The sequence below is a fragment of the Megascapheus bottae genome, chromosome 18 (genome assembly GCF_031878675.1).
Source record: "Megascapheus bottae isolate mThoBot1 chromosome 18, mThoBot2.hap1, whole genome shotgun sequence".
Lineage (NCBI taxonomy): Eukaryota > Metazoa > Chordata > Mammalia > Rodentia > Geomyidae > Megascapheus > Megascapheus bottae.
This window is the reverse complement of record NC_143526.1, coordinates 40,680,203-40,702,088: the sequence shown is the minus strand read 5'-3', so window position 1 is coordinate 40,702,088 and position 21,886 is coordinate 40,680,203. Positions and strand designations below refer to the sequence as shown.

General features: G+C 57.2%; 1 protein-coding gene across 1 annotated transcript; it reads left to right on the top strand.

Annotated features, from left to right (window-relative positions):
* The first annotated feature begins 4,331 nt into the window (after positions 1-4,331).
* On the top strand, positions 4,332-14,798 carry Peds1 (plasmanylethanolamine desaturase 1). The gene is made up of 6 exons (XM_090352515.1): positions 4,332-4,521; positions 9,396-9,515; positions 11,918-12,009; positions 12,696-12,840; positions 13,243-13,455; positions 13,895-14,798. The coding sequence occupies exons 1-6, from the start codon at positions 4,398-4,400 to the stop codon at positions 14,014-14,016; spliced, it is 816 nt and encodes a 271-aa protein (XP_090208641.1). The 5' UTR covers positions 4,332-4,397; the 3' UTR covers positions 14,017-14,798.
* Positions 14,799-21,886: the final 7,088 nt, after the last annotated feature.

The window sequence follows — 21,886 nt, the reverse complement described above, 5'->3', positions numbered from 1 at the left end:
CAGGCTTGAACTCAGGGCCCAGGGGCGCTGTCTTTGAGCTTTCTCAAGGCTAGCGCTCTACTACTTGAGCCACATAGTACCACTTCTGTTTTTTTTTTTTTTTTCTGTGTGGGGTACTGAGAAATTGAACCCAGGACTTCATGCATGCTAGGCAAGCACTCTACCACTAGGCCACACTCCTGCCCCCATTCCCACCTTCTGCTCTTTCTCCTCCTTCTTTCTTCCCAGTCCCGGGGCTTGCACTCAGGGGCCTGGATGCTGTCCCTGGACTTTTACTCTACCACTTAAGCCACAGCTCCACTTCCAGCTTTTTGGTGGAGTCCCGTGGACTTTCTGCCTGGCTGGCTAGGAGCTGCAGTCCTCCGATCTCAGCCTCTTGAGTAGCTGGGGTTACAGACATGAGGCATGGCACCCTGCCTGTTCCAGGCTTAAAAGCATGGGTGAAGCTGTCTCCTGCTTTCCCACTGTACAGGTGTGCACAGGGCCAGGCCACCTGGCACAGGACACGATCTTGGGGTCCTCATGCTCACGTGAGACAGACCCTGGGAACCACTGATGTGTTTGTGTTGGGGCTGTGTCCCCCACAGCTCCTTGGCTCATGCTCTGTGGGGTGTGCCGGCTGGCTGTGGCCCAGCTGCTGCTCAGGATCACCCAGGGATAACCTCACACATGCTGGACTTCCTTGGTCAATAAAACAGGATGATGACTTGGCAGTGCCACCACCCCACCCCCAACGGCACAGAGTGCCCGTGACCACACCCACTGCCCCTGGAGCCTGAGTCCTCTGGGGCTAAGCAATATAATCGCTGTGTGACGATGGATGTCCACGTTGGCGGGGCTGTGAGGCGGTGAGTTCGGTGCAGTGGGCGCTGGGTGAATGCTGAGCCACTGTCCCTCAGCTGGGCTGGCACCCGCTCTGGTTTGCACATAAGGAACTTACCAGAAGGACATCTGTCCACACCCGCCATGGACACAGGGTCAGAGGACAGGTAACATCACAGCGAGCTGGCAGAAGAGCCTGCCTGGGCTAGAGCCAGGGACTGGTTTGGGCACATATCCAGCTGGGGCACCCTGACATCCTAGTGCCCCTCACCCGGAAGCAGTGACTGACAGAACTGTCTCTCCAGGCCCCCAGGTCCTCTCCCAGGTCCCTTACCACTCCTGGCACCACAAGGCCAATCAAATCCCCAAAAATGCCACCACACAGAGACCTGTTGGGAAGTGAGATGGTTCCTGCGATTCTGGAGTGACTGACGCTGGAGGGTTCGTGCCGATCCGCCAGGGCCCTGAGCATCTAGAAGTGGGGTGTCCCTCTCCACCCAGGGGGACAACAGTGCACCCCGGGGCAGACAAGGCAGCTCTGAAGCTAAGACCATTCATCCGGGTATGGGTGGCTTACACCTGGAGTCCTAGCTCCGCTGGGGCTGAGATCTGAGCACCACGGTTCAAAGCCAGTTCAAGCACAACATCCACGAGACTTGTGTCTGGTTAACTCCTCCTCCTTCTTGCTAATGTGCTCAGAGCCCACAGCCAAGGAGATCCTTCCCAGACCCTGGCTGGGCAGCGTCTGCCCTGCTGCCCACTCCCACAGACCCCGGGGCTTCCTTCCCATCTGCTCTGCCCCAGGCCACCTTCAGCCAGGCCTCGTTCTCGGCCCCTGCCTGCCAGCCTGGGGACCCTCATCCCCCTGTCCCCTGCTGGGGTCCTAAAAGCCACAGATTTTTGCTTAGTTGGTTCTGGAGCTTGAACTCAGGGTCTGGGCTTGGAGCTTCCGCCTCTCTGTGCTCAAGGCTAACACTACCACCTGAGTCCAGCACTGCTTCCAGCTTTTCTTTTTTTATTTTATTTTTCTCGGTCATAAGGCTTGAACTCTGAGACTAGGCGCTGTCCCTGAGCTCTTCAGCTCAAGGCTACCGCCCTACCCCTTGAGCCACAAGGCCACTTCCTGCTTGCAGCTTTTCTAAGTAGTCTATTAGGGCTCAGAGTTTCGCAGACTGGCTGGGCACTGGTGGCTCACCCCTGTAATCCTAGCTAGTCTGGAGGCTGAGATCTGAAGATTACAGTTCAAAGCCATCCTGGACAGGAAGGTCTGTGAGGCTCATCTCCAGTCAACTACCAGAAGACCAGAAGGGGTGTTGTGGCTCAAAGTGGTAGAGTGTTAGCGCTAGGCCCTAAGTTTAGGCTTTAAGCCCCACAACTGACAAAAAAAAGTTTCACAGACTTTCCCACCAGGGCTGGCCTCAGATCACCTCAGATCACCTCAGATCAATCACCTCAGATCACCTCAGATCAATCACCTCAGATCAATCACCTCAGATCACCTCAGATCAATCACCTCAGATCACCTCAGATCAATCACCTCAGATCAATCACCTCAGATCACCTCAGATCACCTCAGATCAATCACCTCAGATCACCTCAGATCACCTCAGATCAATCACCTCAGATCACGTCAGATCAATCACCTCAGATCACCTCAGATCACCTCAGATCTGGGCCTCCTGCGTAGCTAGGATTACACGTGTGAGCCACCAGAGTCTGGAACAAGTGGATTTTTTTAGACTAAATTGCTGTTCCCCTCTACTCTGGGGCTTCTCGGTCTTTTTTTTTTTTTTTTTTGCCAGTCCTGGGGCTTGAACTCGGGGCCTGAGCACTGTCCTTGGACTTTCTTAAGGCTGGAGCTCTACCACTTGAGCCTCAGCACCACTTCTGGCCTTTTCTATGTCTGTGGTACCAAGGAATCGAACCTGGGTCTCTGTGCATGCTAGGCAAGCACTCTACCACTAGGCCAAACTCCGGGCCCTCCTGGGTCACTTTTAAGCAAAAGTGAGAGTCCCTTCCCACAATCACCTGTGTCTACTTTTTGCACTGATGGAGTTTGAACTCAGAGCCTTGGGGTTGCGAAGCAGGTGTTCTAACACTGGAGCCACCCCCCAGCTTGCTTTGCTTTGGCTGTGTTGCAGGTAGGGTCTCGCCTTGTTACCAGGGTAGCTTTTGGATCCCATCTCCTACCTCTGTCTCAAGCAGGTGGATCCTGGGCCCAAACCACAGAGCCCCAGCGCTGGGACCAGGGTGGTGCTTCAAACCTTTGAGAGACGAGATGGGATCTCGGGTCTGTGGGCTCCTTAGCCATCCGGCCCCCCCCCATCCCCAGCCACAGGCTCTCCTGGCTCTGGGACTCCAGCTGCAAGCTGGGGAGGGTTTTTTGGGAAGCCTGAGCTCCAGTGCTCTCCAAAGCCAAGAGGGGAACCGCCAGGGGGTAAAATCCAGCCCCTCAGTTGTCAGATGACCGGGGCGCAGCCAGCCTCACAGGAGGGACGGGTGCCCACGGGAGGTGGCCCTGGAGGGCAGCAGCAGAGCTGCCTCGGGCCCAAGAAACCAGGCCTCACCCCTCAGAGGAAACCGGACAGAGCCTGGGAGGCACATCCTGGCCATCCCGCCGCGCCCAGCCCGCGCCAGGCTGGGTGAGCCGCGGGGCCGCGATGTCGGCGCGGCTGGAGGAGCGGCGGCGCCCGACCCCGCTGCGCCCCTGGCCGCCCTGGAGCACCCCGCCTCCGGCCCGGGGTGAGGAGCCCGGGGACGGCAGCACAGGCGGGCGGCTCGGCTCTCGGGACGCGGCCGGACCGCCTCCAGGTCGCCCGGGCTGGCTTCCCCCGAAAAGCCGCCACGCCCGGCCTGCAGCCACCGCCGCGGAGTTCCGAGTGGGCTCCGAGCGGGACGGGAGCCGAGCACTGAGTAGGTGGCCTCCGTGTCGGTTCACACAGCCCCGCACAGCCACCTTCCGTGCGCGGGGGCGGTCGCGGTCCTCTCCCGGGCGGGGGCCTCCGTCCCCCCGAGAGCCCAGCGCCCGGCCGGCGCGCAGCCCGCGGCTCCCCGGCACACAGTAGGCGGCTCCCCGGCACACAGTAGGCGGCTCCCCGGCGCACAGTAGGCTTCATCAGCTGCGCCTACGTAGCAAGCGCGCACCCAGCGCCCCTGGCTCCAGCCCCGCGCCCTCCCTCCTACACGGCAGGCGCTCAAGGACGCGAGCTCGCGCAAGGCGCATCTCTGGCCTGGTCCTCCGCCCGTTGCACCCACGGGTAAATCGAGGCAGACCGGGGCGACGCGGCGCCTGGCATCTCCGGGGGCCGAGGGCGGGGCGGGGACGACGCGCCACCGCCCCACGCTTCCGCGCCCAGCTGCATCCAGCTGTGACTCCGCCCCCGTGCCCGGCCACGCCCCCGCGGCTCGCGGCTGTGATTGGCCGGCGAGGCTCAGGCGCGGGTTCCGATTGGCTGTGACGCGAGGCCCGCCCGCGACGCGGGCGCCGGGCGGTCATTGGGCGGCGTGATCTCGCCGCGGTTCGGCGGCCGCCGCCGCCGCCAGCAGAGTGCACCGGGCGGGCCGGGCGGGAGGCCATGGCGGGCGCCGAGGACGGGCCAGGCCCGCGGCCGGAGCTCGACGAGGAGGAGGCAGCGTCGGGCCGGCGCTGGGGCGCGCAGCACGCCGGGGCCCGCGAACTGGCCGCGCTCTACTCGCCAGGTAGGACCCGGGCCCCTCCGGACCTGCAGCGGCCTGGCGGCCGGTCCCCGCCGCCCAGCCCCGAGGCCCCCGCCCCGGCCGCTCCCGGGCCGCGCCCGGGTCTCGGAAGCCGCGGAGCCTGCGGGCCTCGGCTTCCGCCGGCCCCACGGGTCGGCTGCCCCGGCGTCAGGAGCGCAAGGCCGCTGTCCGGCCTGGCCCACGCCCTCGGCGCCCCCGTCCCCCGGCACCGTACGTGCCCGGCACGCCCGTCGTCTGCACCCGCGCCCGGGCCCGGGCTGCAGCCTGGGCTCACCGCTGACCCGGGCACCCTCGTTCGGGGACGCGTGGCTGCAGCCGCGCCAGACGTCTCCCCCAAGCCCCTCCTGCTCCGCTCAAGGGCTGAAGACCCCCATCTCCTCCCCTCCTCCTCCTCCCTCCTGCACCAGCCCCTACCCAGCCTGGGCCTCACTAGGACGGGAGGACCCCACTTTCCATGACCCATGGAACCTGGTCAAGCACCCCCTCGGGCTCTGTCCCCTGGCCCCATGTGACCCCGCTCCTGGCCTCCTCTCCCCCTCCCACCAGCCCGCACCAGTCTCCAGCCCTTCTCTGGGGCTCCTTGGCCCCTTGGCCTCTCTGTAGCCTTCCGGGGGGGTCAGAAGGTTCCCCAGAGGTGGAGGAAGTTCCTGTGACAACTTGGAGTCAGGTGTCTGGGGAGTCGCCCTCACGTCCAGCTTTGTTTGTCCAGTGTCTGAACAGATTTTCTTTCTTCTTTTTGTTTCTGGTGTGGTAGCCCAGGTCTGGGGACCACCCCCCACCCCAATCTTACTCGCCCCTTTCCCTCTGCCTCCACAGGCCTGGGTTCCTGTGTGACCTTGGGCCCTTAAGCAGTTTGGTCCCAGGTCACCAGAGCCTGGCCTGCCATGGCAGTCCCATGCTGTGTTTTCCTAGACCTGCCGGGTACCTGGACCACACCCCAAACACTCAGCTTTCCCAGATATAACCTCAAGTCCTTAGAGAGACTGAACTGGTCAGCCAGCCCTGTGACCTGGGCTAGGCCCCTTTTGGGGCTTGTCCTTGTCTCTCAGCCAAGCACTAAGTTAGCAGGGTTCTTAGGAAAAGGAAATGAGGCCGCGTTCTGTGCCTTCAACCTTCTGTGCCCTGAGGCCTGGACTACCGCAGGTAGGGAGGATGCCTGTAGTTCGCGCCTCACTGATTGGGAGGGAGTCCTGGGGCTTTGCTGCAGCGGAAGCAAGGGTTCGAAGCCTCCTTCGCCAGCCTTTGCCATCCCTGCCTGCTTTTGAGCAGCCCAGATCATCCAGGCAGTCTCTCCTGCTACAGGGTCACCACCCCACCCATCCATCCACTGCATGTTTGTCCCCCTAGGGGCTCTCTCCCCTAGGGGCAGCCTCCTGGGACCCCTCACAGCCTACCCCCCAACCTACTGGACAGTCTGAGTCTGGCCAAACTGGTTCCTCCAGGTTCCTTCCTTAGTCTCCTTTTGGCTGATTCTGGGCCCTTGGGAAGCAGCCTCACTGCTCAGGACCCCTGCCTGCACAATGAGAGAGACTAGGCCCAGAATCTCTTAAACTAACAGCCAGCGAGAGGGACTGGGGCTGGTCATATCAGTAAGAAGATGATCAGTGAACCTCCCCACCCAAACCTTTGTTCTCAGTGGTAGCCAAATACAAAGTAGAAAGAGAAGGGTGGTGAGCAGGCAGTTCCAGCTGCACTAAGGGGGTGATGTTTGAATGTAGATCTAAAAAAGGAAGGACAGGGGAGGAGAGGAACCTTGGATATAGTTGAGGAAAGGTTGGTGCAGACCAGAGAAATAACAAGTGCAAAGGCCCTGCAGTAGGTGCTGCCTGGCACATTTTCAGACATGGAGCAGCCTAAAAGAGTTGGAGAGGCTCCTGGGCTCTGGGACTGGGTTCTTGCACTTACTGGCTCCAGAGGTAGAAGGGTGTTTGGTACCTGACAGTTGGTAGTCATAGTGAACATAATGACTAGCTGGCATTTATTGGGCACTGACTGTGCTGTCATACCACCTCACTGTGAGTAAAAATCATCTGGTATTAACTCTTGTAGAAGAGGGAGCCCCGGGCATCACCCATGCAGACTTTCTTAGCTCCCACCTTGGTGGGCATTAGCCTGGCTTTGCCCTCACGAAGCCCAGGCCCAGTGGGAGTACCTCTGCCTCTGTGGAGTCCTGGGTGAGCCATGGTCTCAGGGGACCGGCCCCAGTGCTAACCTAGTTCCCTACTGTTGGCTGTGGCATGGAGGTTGCCACTCTGTTGCTGTTCAGGAAGGGAGGGGAAGACTTTCCAGGTCACAGCCTGGCAGTGGAGATGGCCCAGAGTGGCCACCACAGGGGGCCAGAGGGACCTTAAGCACCCCCTGACGCCCAGCCTCCAGGGCTTGGCCACCATGAGACCAGGCCTGCCAGACCTGAGTATGGTAGGAGGGCGTGGTCCACCCTGGGCTGGCTGTTCCTTTCCAAAGCCTGGAGGCCCCACAGGGCCAGCCGCCACCTGTGGTGTATGCCACCCAGGTCCAGGTCGGCGGCGTCTGCAGGGCCGGGTCCCAAATCCAGCAGCTCCTCCCCCTCCTTAGCATCAAGGGCAGGACCCAGGGCAGAGCAGAGCCCTGGGGTCACCCCTGGGGCCTCACCACACGAGGCTGAGCTCTCTCCCTGTGTCTGCCTCTTCTCTCTGATTCTTTTCTGCCCCTGATCCACCTCCTCTGTCCTGTGTCCCCTGCCTTCGTGAGGCCATAATGCCATGGCTCTCCTGATCCACCATCAGAAATTTGGGTAGTTGAGTCTTATCTCTGCCCAGGCACAGAGAAAGAGAAAGGTGACACCAAACCTTTGTTATGGGGACAAAGTGTTGCCACCCTGCTCCTCCCCAGCCAGCTGCAAGTCACCACTGTGACTCAGCTGGTCACCCATGCTTGCCAGGTAGTAGGGGCTAGTGGGCTTGTGTAGCTCCACATAGGCGGCTTCCCCTCTCCAGGACGGGAGAATGTGTGTGCCAGGCTTGCAGGGGAGTGGCGGGGCTGGCCCCCAGCACACGCTCAGCCTGGGTGGCTGGATGCTTCTGGGCCTAGCAGCCACTGAGGTGCCAGGCTCCCAGACTGCGGAGGCCCCAGAGTCAAAGAGACGCAGGGCTTGGAGCAGGCACAGGGGTGCAGGCCGAGGGCTGAGCCATCCCTAGGCTCAGGCCGGCCTGACCGAGCCTCCGTTCCTTGTCTACAAGAGTCTCCCTGCCGCTTCTTTGAATGGAACTGATCCCCTGGGGCTTGAAAACACAGGGTCCCCGCCAGGGCGCCACAGGCAGGGCGTGCACAGGAGGGAGAGGAAGGGACGGGCCGTCCCTGGTACCCTTCACAGGAAGCAAGAAATCAGGAACTGTCGTTCTTTCATTGCCCTCATTAGCTCTCTTCAAAACAAACAAAAGCCCACTGAGCCCAGCGGCTGCCAGGTAGACCAGGCCCCGGAGCTGGCCCTGTCCCCTCATGTGCAGGCAGGCTGGCGGAGGGGGTCACTTGCCCTGCATTTCCCGCTGGGCTGCCCCCTGGGGCCTCCTGCTTCTGAGCCCGGGCCTGCCCACAGACAGGAACTGGAAATGGAAGGCCTGCTGACCTCACTGGTCCCAAGCTGGCCAGGCGCCGCCTGAGAGGCAGGCGTGGGCGTCACAGGCCAGCGTTCCGCTCGTGACCCAGCCACGAACCTCGCCTTCCCGGGCCTTGCTGTCCCTGCACCAGGGCCCGGGAGACTGGTCTTTCCCCAGGGCAAGGCGGGCACCACTGTCCTGGCTCTGGTCCAGGACCCGTGGGCTGCCATGTGACCTCCTTTCTCGAGGTGTGCAAGGGCAGCCGCCCCTTCATTCCCCTTTAGCCCCTGCTCAGGAATGTGCATTCTGGCCGCATTTATTGAGCACTAGCTGAGTGCCAGGCCCTGCTGAGGAATGGGGCTGGGAGCAAACACTGGGGTGTGGGGGGAGCCAGGCCCTCCGGCCCTGCAGCCCCGGGCTACTTCCCTGACCTCTTCTCCCTTCAGAGGGGTCCGGCCTTACCTGAGCGTGGCTCTGTGGTGTCACAGTAACCGGAACTGCCACCTGGAAAGGGGCTCAGCTGCTGCTCAGCCATGTGGCATGCCCAGACCCTCCCTGACACCGTCCACTGCCGCTCACGCCTGCTTCCCCGCTTCCTGGGAGCCTGAGATCTGGAGCTCCTGCCCAGGCAGGAAAGTCTAGAAGACTCCTCTCCAGTTAACCACCAAAAAGCCAAAAATGGAACTGTGGTTTAAGTGGAAGAGCACCAGCCTTGAGTGGCAAAGTCCAGGAGGGGGTGCGTGGAGAGCCACACGCAGGCGGCTGCCGCTGGCTGCGCTCCGCCCTGAGCCCCTCCTGCCCCGGGACTTGTCCCTGCGCCTGTGTGGACCCCTGGCTTCCCTCGGGCTGCAGCGATGCCTGCGTGTTAGCCAGTTCTCAGGTGGTGGATGCCAAGGTTACCCCAGGGAGTGGACAGAACAGCCCGCTGCCCAAACGTGCCCTTCAAGCCCCTCTCAGTCCACGCCGCCTGCTCCCCCTTCCTGAAGCAGCCCACGCCACCTGCTCCCTCCCCACAGCCACCACGACCGTGGTGGCTTCTCTCAGAAGGCCCAGTGTCCCGAGATCCTGTTTTCCCACCTGACCTCCGGCTCCCTGTCTGCAGCATGGCAGCCAGGAGGCCCCTGTGGGGAGGCAGGTGTGGGAGAGGCGTGGTTGAAAGCGCTGAGGTCCATGTGGGTCTAGGGCTTCTCCAGTGCAGGCGGGCCTGGGGGGCCCGGCCTGGGGGCGTGGCCTGCTGTGCAGGGGGTGGGCTGGGTGCCATCTCAACTCCTCTCCCCACAGGCAAGCGGCTCCAGGAGTGGTGCTGCGTGGTCCTGTGCTTCGGCCTCATCGCACACAACCTGGTCCACCTGCTGCTGCTGGCCCACTGGGAGCACGTGCCCCTAGTCTTCCTGGGTGTCGGTGAGTGCCCGCCTGCGTGCCCACCTGCAAGCGTGCGCGCGCTCCCGCACGCACACACATTCAGAATGGCCCCCCACCCCTGCCCTCCACTGTTCTCCCTGCTCCCACCTGTGTCCATACTCTGCAGACAGAGTTGCTCTGCGTGCATTGCACTGGCCACTGTCCTAGGCCCCCCCCACCCCGTTCCCACCACACAGACTCACTCCTACCCCAGGGCCTTTGCCCATACTGTCTGTCTCCTTTGCCAATGAGGCCCTCCCTGATTTCCCCTCAAAAATAGTGGCAACAGCCAGGCATGGTGGCTCACATCTGTAATCCCAGCTTCTCAGGAGGCTGAGATCTGAGGATCAAGGTTCAGAGCCAGCCCAGGCACAAAAGGACCTGAGACTCATTTCCAATTAACTTATAGAAAACGGGAAAGGTAGAACAGCTCGAGGGTAGGGTGGTAGCCTTGAGCTGAAGAGTTCAGGGACAGCGCCCAGGCCCAGAGTTCAAGCCCCATGACCCACCAAAAAAAAAAAAATAAGAGGCAACAGGGTGACCCAGGTTTGATTTCTTGGTACCACATACATAGAAAAATCCAGAAGCAATGCTGTGGCTCAAGTGATAGAGCTCTAACCTTGAGAAAGTCCAGGGACAGTTCTTAGACCCTGAGTTCAAACCCCAGAACTGAAAAAAACAACAAAAAAAACAGAGGCAATAGTAACTCATGTCTGTAATCACAGCTACTCAGGAGACAGCTGGAGAATCCAGATTTAATTCCAGACAGGGCTAAAAGTCCACTAGACTCCATCTAAGAACCAAGGTTCAAAGCCATCCTGGGTACTAAAGACAGACTCATATCTCCAATTAATCACTAGAAAACGGGAAGCAGGGATGTGGCTCAAGGGTAGGGCGGTAGCCTTGAGCTGAAGAGCTCAGGGACAGCATCCAGGTTAAGTTCAAGCCCCATGGCCCACAAAAAAAAAAAAAAAGAGAGAAAGAGAAAGCTAGCTGGGGGGTTATGGCTCCGACTCAGATAGTAGAGAACTAGTTGAGCAGGCAAGCAAGCAAAGACTCTAGAGTTCAAACACTGGTACTGCCAAAATAAAAAACAAATAGAAATCCTTACACTTACTGGCCTCGCACACTAGGCCTGGTTTGCAGCAGGAAAGGTCCCCGGGGCCCGGCCTGCTCTCTGCACACCTTCAGGGCCAGACAGAGATGCTCTGAGCCCTGGAGCCTAGGGAGTGCCCAGCAGGCAGGCAGGGTACATGACACCTTCAAGCCTCTCCCACATAGCTCACACGCCTCTTCTGGCCCTGGGACCACAAAAGGTGGGAAGAGAAGCTGCCGCCAGCTGCCAGCCAAGGCTGGGGCCTCCCCTTGCCAGTCAGCTTAGCAGCCAGCACCTGACCCCTGCTGGGCACCGACCCTTTACAAAATATAAAATTATGCTTCCTGCCCATCACCAGGACAGCGTGGGTCTGCTCATCTCACCCCATAGACCCCCAGCCCAGGACTGCAGCCTGGTAGCTGGAGAATCTGCCCTAGGACTCCACTTTTACACCTCCACCTCTGGCTGATAAGGGAGACGTGCCCAGATAATGCTGTTTGCACAGCCCCTTAATCGATCCAAATAGCAGCACCTGGGCTGTGTGCAGGTGATGAGAGCTAGTGCCAGCACGGCCAGGCCTGCCGAGTCTCCCCGGGCTGTGCGCGGAGATCAAAGGACCTCAGTCAGGAAAGGTGTCTGGGAGATAAAACCAGACACAGTGATGCAAGGTCTTGGGCTCAAGCAGTCTCCTTGGGGACAAGCAAAGCTGCAAGCCCTTCGGCCCCTATGCTGGGATGTGCCCTGTCCTATGCAAAGGCCCAGAGCCTAGCGAGTGCTCTGCAAAGAGCGGAGGCTGGTGTGGGCCCCATGTGCTGAGTTAGGTAAGGAGCATTGTGGGCAGCGGGGGCCCTGGATGTGTGACCCTGACAGGCAGGGCCTGGGGTCTGGATGGGGAGCCAGGGTGTTCCTGGCTGCTCTAGTAGGTAGAATCTGGAATGTGCTGGAGACAGAGCTGACAGGACCTCCCCGCCCCTCCGTGCCTGTCCCGTGTCCTCCATGCCAGGCTGGGAGGAGGAAGCCCTGCCCACCCCAGTCCTCCCTCTGTCCACAGGGTGAGCCAGCCTCCAGCACGGGATGGAACAAAGAGGCTGTGTGCCCGGGTCTGCCACCCCGCCCCTGTTACAGGGCCTTGCAGGCCAGCAGCCTGGGCCTATGCTCTGGGAACAGAGGGCCAGGATGCTTCCACCCCAGAACTGCCACCCCGGCCCTCCCAAGCACTGGAGGAGTGCGTGGACTGGTGGAGACGGCGGGCCAGCGAGTGGGCAAGGCCAGAGCCAGCCTCCACTCACCCTCCTCTTGCCCACAGTTGCCGGTGCTCTGGTTGCTGACTTCCTGTCTGGCCTGGTGCACTGGGGAGCGGACACATGGGGCTCCGTGGAGCTGCCGATTGTGGGGAAGGTGCGTATGCCAGCCCGCGAGGCCTCAGCGGGTCCCCTTCTCCCCCGTTCTGGGCCTGCGTGCTCACAGCTTTGGGGCTTTGGATTTTGTTTTCTCGCTGTGTGGCCTAGGCCAGCATCGAAGGCATCACGGTCTTGGATTGTCTGAAATGGATTTATCTTGTACCTGTCCGTCTAATGTGAAGCGGTTCCCTTAAGCAAGGTCTGGTGGATGGAGCTCTCAGCGATAGAGCTGAGGGCACGGGCTCTGGGGTTACAGGACAGCCCCCCATCGTCTCCCGGCCCACCTCCGTCCCTCTGGGGCTCCCTAGATCTCCCTTTCCTGTTTAGAGAAAAGGACTCCACTCCTGTCCCGGCCAGCGTCCCAGGGCCCAGGCCCATTGGCCCATCCCCTCACGTGGCCTTCTTGAAGCCAGTCACTGGCTGAGGGACTGGATTACATGCTTGCTGGGTGGACAGGTCACCCGAGAGAAGCAGGGGTTTTAGCCTGAGGCAGAGCATGGAGGGAGACAGTACCCGGTGTCCCCCTACTGCAGGCGGCCACTTTACCCTAGACTGCAGGGAAGCAGGGGGCCTCCAGGCCCCTGTGGGGCTGTCTCAGGCCTGGGACAGAGTGGGGGGACCCGGCTGGGTCTGGAAGGCACTGGCCACGCTCTGAGTGGCCACCATGACCCCCGTACTACCCAGGCTTTCATCCGGCCCTTCCGAGAGCACCACATCGACCCCACAGCCATCACGAGGCACGACTTCATCGAGACCAACGGGGACAACTGCCTACTGACCCTGCTGCCGCTGCTCAACATGGCCTACAAGTTCCGCACCCTGAGCCCAGGTGAGGCGGGGGCCCTGCCAGGGCCGAGGTCCGGTGAAGCCCGAAGGTCCAGGGCCGGGCGTGGGGCAGGCGCTTGTCCCAGGTGCACAAGAGGAGCTCCGTCCAAGGCCGACCTTGGCACAAGGAGACCCTACCTGAGAAGCACAGGCTGGGGCGTGGCTCAAGGCTCGGAGCCTTTATAAGGCCCGAGTCCAGACCCAGTGCCACAAGGAGAAGCCCCTGTGGTGGTGGGCGTGGTCACCACTCGTGCCCCTCCCTGGGCCAAAGCCACGGCAGGGGCTGGACACTGCCCTCCCTCTGGTGTCCTACGGAGACCTGCAGAGGTCCCGTCTCCCCCACCTCTAGCGTGAAAGCAGCCTGAGGTGGGGCCAGGGCCCCGTGTGACAGCCGTGGTCCCCGCAGGAGCCCTGGAGCAGCTGTACCCCTGGGAGTGCTTTGTCTTCTGCCTGATCATCTTTGGCACCTTCACCAACCAGATCCACAAGTGGTCCCACACCTACGTCGGGCTGCCGAGCTGGGTGGTCTTCCTGCAGGACTGGCACGTCCTCCTGCCCCGCAGGCACCACCGCATCCACCACGTGTCCCCGCACGAGACCTACTTCTGCATCACCACAGGTGTGCCCGCCCCGCCCGCCGAGCCCTGGGGCAGCTGGAGGGTGGAGCGGGTGGCTAAGGCCTGAGGGCCGGGCATGTGGCTTAGTGGTGCAGTGCTTGCCCACCATGCACAGAGCTCTCTCTGGGTTCCAGTCCTCAGTACCCCATACACAGAAAAGGCCAGAAGTGGTGCTGTGGCTCAGGTGGTAGAGCGCTAGCCTTGAGCAAACAAACCAGCTGGGGGACAGGGCCAGGCCCTGAATTTGAGAACCAAGACTGACAAAAAAACTTGAAGGCCTGAAGGAGCTGGGGGGGCGGGGGGATGGTGGCACATGCCGAGTGGATGAGGATCCCAGGAAGTGTGGTAGAGCCTCGTGGGAGCCCCCACTCTGCTGCAGGCCCGCAGGGCGGGGCCAGCTCCCGGGCACTCCGCAGGGCCTTGTCCGTGTCTGTGTTGCAGGCTGGCTGAACTACCCACTGGAGAAGATACGCTTCTGGCGACGCTTGGAGGGCCTCATCCAGGCCCTGACGGGCGAGAAACCTCGGGCAGACGACATGAAGTGGGCCCAGAAGATCAAGTGACCTCCCAGACCCGCCCCTGGATGCCAGCTTCCCCCAGCCTTGAACTGAAGCCATCGGCCAAATCTCAGCCTGGCGGAGGTGGCCCTGCCAGTGGACAGGGCCTCTCCTGGGCTGGCCCGGGCACCCCAGCCCACCCTCATGACAGAATACTTGAGCCACTGACTTATCATTTCCTCTCTCCTTGTCTTTCCTGGGCCCCTCCCCAAGCACCTGAGCTGCTGTCCCAAAGCCTAACACTGCAGAAGGCAAGGGAGCCCCACTCGCCCTCCACGCCCCACAGGCCGCCCTGACCACGGGATAGCCCCTCTGTGGCTGTCTGGGAATGAGGCCACAGACACCTCCCTGTCTGGCCCCAGTGACCAAGGGGACCTGGACACTCGCGAGTGGGGGCTGCAGGTTGGCCCCAGAGACCCATGTTGGCAGACAGCCCTTGCCACCGGGGCTACCCATGGTAGCGAGCTTGGGAGAGGCCGAGGGCAGCCTGCAGTAGAAGCCAAGAAATCCTGCCACATCAGGCGCCCTGTGCCCCTGCCCACCCCATTCCAGCAGCTCTGATGTCTCCCTCACAAGCCGGCTTGGGGACAGCAGGTGAAGGGCTCCGTCGTTTGGGAAGGAGAGCCTGTCTCTTCTTACAGGTGTGTCTGAAGAATGGGTTTGTTTTTTTTTTAAAGGTGCTTGCTTGTTAATGTAAAATAATAGAACGCCTTAATATCTTTTCTGTAACACGGAATACTATTTTAATGTCCTCTTTTGGATGTACATAATATATTTATAACAAAGCAGCAAGAGTCTCCTTAACCCTAGCAACCTTGTGGTGTTTCCTGGTTGGCTGGGGTGGGGCCACGGCCAGGATGAGGCTCCACCCCCTTCCCAGCTCCCCACACTGGCCTGGGATGGGGCTGAGGCCCAGGATAGAGAATCACTGTCACCTTTCCCAGGGGACCCAGGCATGGTGGATCGCGATGGGGGTAGGATTTTATGGGGATCATGACAGAAATGAAGGCCAGTCCCTAGTGGAGAGTTCCTTCAGCAGCTGTCCCTGGTGTCTGGATACTGCTACAGTGAACTAAGGCCCTGCCCTGGAGGAGATGACCTGGACAAGGGAAGACAATAAATGTGAATAAATGCACACGGAATTTCCCATGGTGATTTGTGAAAATCAAATGGGCTACAACCACCTTGCAAAAGCAGAATGGTGGCTTACTGGGGCAGGAGGCCTCTGAAGCTGAAGCAGTGCCATTGGACAAGGGGCCTGTTCCGGGAGTACATGCTAAGGCCCTGGGGCAGAGTGAGCATGCGATGCTGAGGCAGCCAGTGTCTGGGCCAGTGGGTATGAGAGAAACGAAGGTAAGACCATAGGCTGAGGTGGTGGACAATGGATATTTTAGACCAAGAAGAAATTTGCCTATTTTCCGAATAAGTAATTAGAAGGTACTTCCTAGGATGCAGGCCTTGGGTGCAGGAGTGAACACCGCAGACAGACACGAGGACCAAGCTGGTTCAGTTGCTAGGGTGCCTCGATGCACCAGAAATGGTGTTCAGTTCCCAAGATGGGTGGGAAGTCTGGCTTGGGCGGAAAAGCAGCCTCAGATGAGGCATTTTTGTTTTAAAATGGCCCATAACCCCATTCTCAAAATCTACCTTGGCACTGTGCCTGAGGGTATCAGTAAAGGAAGGGGTGTTAGAGATTGCCCCCCACACACACACACATGATTGAAAACTACATTCCATCAGCAACTAGAGCTGAAAAAGTCCCCAAGCTGGTTCACATGTGGGGTTTGGCAAGACCAGGGGCAGCTGTGCCTGGGGAATGGACTCTGCTTTTCCTGAGCTGACTGGACAGGGGCTCACCTCCCCACCCAGGGGTCACAGCCAGTTTCAAGACTGTGTCTTATTGGCCCTCCCCATGAGCCAATCATGTCCAGGAGAAGGGAGGTGTTCTGATTGGCTAGGACTGACGTTCCCCTGGGTCAGAGGTGGGATTAACTCTTACGGAGATTTATCGGATTGAAAATGTGGGAGGTATGGCTAGTGGGGGCAGCGCTGGCATCTGGCTTCTGTCCCTTACCCCAGTCCCAGAGGGAGGTGAGGCAGAGGGCAGCCCGTGCTCGTGAGGAGTGACCGCAGATGGGAAGTCCTAGGACACACCACAGCTGCTGCTGAGTGGGGGGGCTCCCCCACTGGGCACAAAGGGGGCCCGGGATGGGGGTGGACAGGAGCCAAAAATCCTCGTCGTAAACATACAGATGCCATATTGAAAACATACCAAGAAAAGCCTGACCATGCGACTTAGTCTGAAGAATCACTTGAGCCCACAAGTTCAAGACCAACCCAGACATCTACAGACCCAATCTCAAAAGAAGGGCTAGGGAGAGGGCACTTTCCTAACAAGCATGGGGCCCTGAGTTCAAATTCCATTACTGGAAAAAAAAACAACAGCAACAGCAACAAAAGCCTCAACACATCACGGGCAAAAGAAGATTCATTGGCAAAGGCCATCCTGCCTGGACCAAGGGCCTGGCTTTAAGAAGGCCTCTGCTCCCATCTGGCGGTGCACCCAGGTAGTGCCATGACCAACCAAGGTAGACTGGAAGGTCACACATAAATCCCCCCATCCCTGGGGCTTGTGGGGCCTGCGCACTCTGCCACTACTCAAGGTTGGCACTCTGCCACTTTGAGCCACAGCGCCACTTCCAGTTTTCTAGGGGCTCACGGGAGATAAAGATCTCCCAGAGTTTCCTGCCTGGGCTGGCTTTGAGCAGTGAGCCTCAGATCGCAGCTTCTGGAATACAGGCTTGAGCCACTGGGGCCCAGCTGTAAGTTGCCTTTTACAGGTGACTACTAAAAGGGATGCATGGCCTACTGGAGGAGTGCTCACCCAGCGTCCATGAAACCCTGGGTTCAATTCCTCAGTAACTACATACACAGAAAAAGCCAGAAGTGGTGCTGTGGCTCAAGTGGTAGAGCATTAGCCTTGAGCAAAACGTGTCCAAGGACAGAGCCCAGGACCTGAGTTCAAGCCCCAGGATTGATACCTGCTTGTACACACACACACACACACACACACACACACACACACACACACACACACACACACACACACACACACACACACACACACACACACTGGTGTGGGCCCTGCTGGGCTGCTGGGCTCACAAATTCAGTAGGAACAAGACATGAGCTGGCACACAGCTGCGACTCTGCACCTGGCCCTTGGCTCACTCTCCCCTGCAGTCAGTTTCAATTACCTTGGGCTCCAGGGCAGACAGGATTTTACCAAGACAAAAGGCAAATTGTCCCTCTGTGGGGCAATGCTGTCTTATCTTGGTGCGAAAGACAAAACTGCCCCACAGGGGAGCATCCACTCCACACCCTCTGCCAGGCCACAGCACCTCCTCCTTCCTGCACCCCCCCCCCAGCATTACGTGTGTGTGTGTGTGTGTGTGTGAGAGAGAGAGAGAGACAGACAGACAGACAGAAAGAGACAGAGACCGACAGAGTGTGCATGTGTACTGGGATTCTTACAACCAAGTGTTCTTGCCTTTTTTGCTCAAGGCAGGGGCTCTACCACTTAAGTCACACCTCTACTTCTGGCTTTTTGATGTTAACTGGAGATAAGTTTCACAGACTTTCCTGACCAGCCTGGCGTTAAATTATGATCTTCAGATCCCAGCCTCCTGAGCAGTTGCACAGGCATGAGCCAGCGGCACTGGACGCTGGTATTATGTTCAGTGGTCAGAACACTTCCTCTCTGCTCTTTGGAGTGGCATAGCATCCCTTCCCCCCCACCCTGCCCCAGCCCCCATGAAGCAATCTCCATGGGGGAACCTCCCCCTCCAGGACATGGAGGGGGTTTTCAGGCCTTGGTGAGGAAAAGGCAATTTGGTGGCAGGGCTCAAGGACTTTCCTGTTCAAGTTGGCTTTGAACTTTTGATCCACAGCACCCACCCTTCTTGCCACAGTCTCCTGGCTGCCTAGTGTGGAAAGGCAAACCAGCCATCTTAGCATGGCCCTTCAAAGCCAGCCCAGCAGGAAAGTCCATGAGATTCTTATCTCCAGTTAACCACCAGAAAGCTGGAAGTGGAGCTGTGGCTGAAGGTGATGGAGTACCAGCCTTCAACAAAGGAGCCCAAGCCCTGAGTGAAAATAAAATAAAAAAGATGTGTAACCCTGGAAAAGTCATCTAACCTTTCCAAGCTTCTTTTTCCCCATGTGACAAATAGGAGTTGATAATAGCTAGTTGGCCAGGGTCACAGAGGATTGAATTAGAACAACTAATACTTACGTAGCACTTACTCAGTGCCAAGCCCTCGAGTAAATTCCCTAGTTCCATTAACCACGTAAATCGTAAATCGGATAAGACGGGATTTTCTTATCCACATTGGCTGAGTAGATCAATCCGTTTTTGCAACAGAGCCTCTGGAGGAAGTGGGAGGAGGGGGAGAAATACTACAACTCCCAGCAGATGCCACAACATAGATGGACTACAATAACCAGCATGCCCCGGGCGGGCTCTTAGCCCCCTTCCTTCTGGGAGCTCTGCGTGGGAATTGGCTAGCTCTGTTTGACTCGCAGGACATTGCCAACACTGCCAGGTTTCATGAACTAGTGTTGTTGATAAAAAGGGTTGTGCTGCTGTGGGCTCCGCACCTCCTATTCTAAACAGGTTGCATCTGAGCTGCATAAAAGCGTGAGATGAGCCGAGCTCAGAGACACAAACGGCCATTGGGAAGGTTAGAGCTAAAATACACCGGGACGTGATAAATTATGCATGGCTAGACATTATCCTCTCAGAGGAGCACAAAACTTTCTTTCAAAATCTAAGGGCTGCCTTAGATTTCAAGAGAAATCTTGAACTTCATCTGATGGGCAGTGAAGACATCAGAACATGTGAAAATGATTAAATAAAAATGTATTGCGGGCGCTGGGAGTTTGGCCGAATGGTAGAGTGCTTGCCTTGCATGCACGAAGACCCGGGTTCGATTCCTCAGTACCACATACATAGAAAAAAGCTGGAAGTGGTGCTGAGGCTCAAGTGGTAGAGCTCTAGCCTTGAGAAAGTCCAAGGACAGTGCTCAGGCCCTGAGCTAAAGGCCAGGACTGGCAAAAAAAAAAAAAAAATAGCGGTGGCTCATGCCTATAATCCTAGCTACACAGGAAGCTGAGATCTGAGGGTCACAGTTCAAAGCCAGCTTGGGCACTAAAGTCCGTGACTTTTTTTTTCTTTTGCCAGTCCTGGGTTTGAGCTTATAATGCCCAGAAACTTGAAGCCCCCCCGGAAGGATCACCAGAGACCGAAGATCAATGCAAATTACAATGAGTCGTTTATTGACGAGCTTGAGCACGGGTCTCTGCACACTGATAGTCGAGTGCAGACCAGAGGCCACATGCACAAAATTACAGCACCTTTAATACATTCTTTGGTAGGGGGCAGGTCCCAGTAATCATTCCATTAAATGATTGACGCAATACAAAACGGGAGGAGGGTCGTGACTAGTCATTGGTCGGTTTAGTGAGCTGTTGCGCTTTGAACTGATTGGCTGATGGGTGAAGGGACAGACCCACTATGCGATCAGTGGAGAAAACCTGCTGACAGGCTAACAGGCTTCTGCCGAGTTCGCTGGCTCTCGCAAGTCCAACCTTGTACAAGTATAAAGATACAAATGAATACAAGTATAAAAATACAAATGGCTAATCATAGGTTTATAGAAAATATATATATATTTTCTATGCTCCTCAAGCTCAGCGACTGAGCACTGTCTTTGGACTTTCTCAAGGATAGAGAACTCTACCACTTGTGCCTCAGCACCACTTCCAGCTTCTTCTGTATGTATGTGACACCAAGGAATCAAACTCAACTCTCTGTGCATGCTAGGCAAGCACTCTACCACTAGGCCAAACTCCCGGCCCCTCCGTGAGACTCTTTTTTTTTTTTTTTTTTTTGCCAGTCCTGGGCTTGAGCTCAGGGCCTGAGCACTGTCCTTGGACTTTCTCAAGGCTAGAGCTCTACCACTTGAGCCTCAGCACCACTTCCGGCTTTTTTCTATGTATGTGGTACCGAGGAATCGAACCTGGGTCTTCATGCATGCTAGGCAAGCACTTTAACCACTAGGCCAAACTCCCGGCCCCTCCGTGAGACTCTTATCTCCAATTAACCATTACAAAACCGCAAGTGGTGCTGTGGCTCAAAGGGCAAGGCAATAGCCTTGGGCTGAAGAGCTCAGGGACAGTGCCCAGGCCCAGAGTTCAAGCCCCACAACTGACCAAGCAAAAAACAATACTGACTTCAAACAAAAAAGGTGCAGTGACTACACGTATCTGATTATCTAAAACATTTTATCAAAACGAATTTCAGGAAACAAACAAGGGTTTTTTACTTCGTTTTTGTATTTTTGCATGTCCTGGGGGTTAAACTCAGGTTCTTTTGCTCAAGGCTAGTGCTCTACCACTTGAGTCACAGTGCCACTCCCAGCTTTTTCTGAGTAGTTTATTGGCAATAAGAATGTCATGGGCTTTCCTGCTCAAGCTGGCTTCAAACTGTATTCCTCAGATCTCAGCTTCCTGAATAGCTAGGATTAGAGGTATGAGATACTGGCCCCCACTGCTTTCTTTTATCATTTATTCCTTTATCTACCTTTGGGAAGGAGAGTAAAGTCTAGCACATGTGTGTTGTGTGTATGCATGCGTGCACGCACAGAGTAAACTGGACATAATGGCCAGGTAAACAGCATCTTTTGGGGGGGGGGTTGGCTGTTTTATCTCCATAACATGTGAGGCTGACATTTAATTCCTTTTTTACAAAGAAACTAGTGCCAGACGTCACAAATCTTCTACCAAAGGCCGTACAGAAAAATGAGTGGTGAAAATTCAAACCTATAACTCTTACTCCAAGAAGACCAACAGTTGCAATTCTTTCTTTTTTTTTTTTTTTTTTTTTTGCCAGTCCTGGGCTTGAGCTCAGGGCCTGAGCACTGTCTTTGGATTTTTCTCAAGGCTAGAGCTCTACCACTTGAGCCTCACCACCACTTCTGGCTTTTTCTATATATGTGGTACTGAGGAATTGAACCCGGGTCTTCGTGCATGCTAGGCAAGCACTCTACCACTAGGCCAAACTCTTGGCCCTGCAGTTCTTTATTTCTTTTGTCTGTTTTGTTTTGTTTGTTTTGCCAGTCCTGGGGCTTGAACTCAGGGCCTGGGCACTGTCCTTGGACACTTTTTGCTCAAGGCTAGTGTGCTGCTACTTAAGCCACACACAGCAGCCCTTGTGGCTTTTTCTGGGCTTTGTGCATGCTAGGCAAGCAGTCCACCAGTAAGCCGAACTCCCGCCCCAGCTGCAGTTCTTACTGGTCCTTCGCAGTGGCCCACAGTGCAGAGCACTCATTCTTCACACTGGTCCCAAATGTTTTCTGTGTAAACTTGTATCACCTGGTACAAAATAGTCAAGTTTCATCACCTCAGAAACAAGAGGAACACCAGATGTGAAAGGGCATCAATGTATGTGAATTAATGCACCTTCTATCTGGCAAATACATGTAACCCTTTTATTAATTACAATAAAAATATTTAAAAAAAAAAAAAAGAGGAACACCAGGTCCTTTGAGACTGAATGAAAACTTGTGCTGACCCAGTGGGAGGAATCATGCTTTCTCCAGGGGATGATACTGAATCTGAAAAATGAGGAGTGTGAGCCATACTGGCCCTAAGAGGGGGCCAGGAGTGTAGCCTAGTGGTAGAATGCTTGCCTAGCATGCAAGAAGCCCTGGGTTTGATTCCTTATTACCACATACACAGAAAAAGCCGGAAGTAGTGCTGTGCCTCGAGTGGTAGAGGGCTACTAGCCTTGAACAAAAGAAGCTCAAGGACAGTG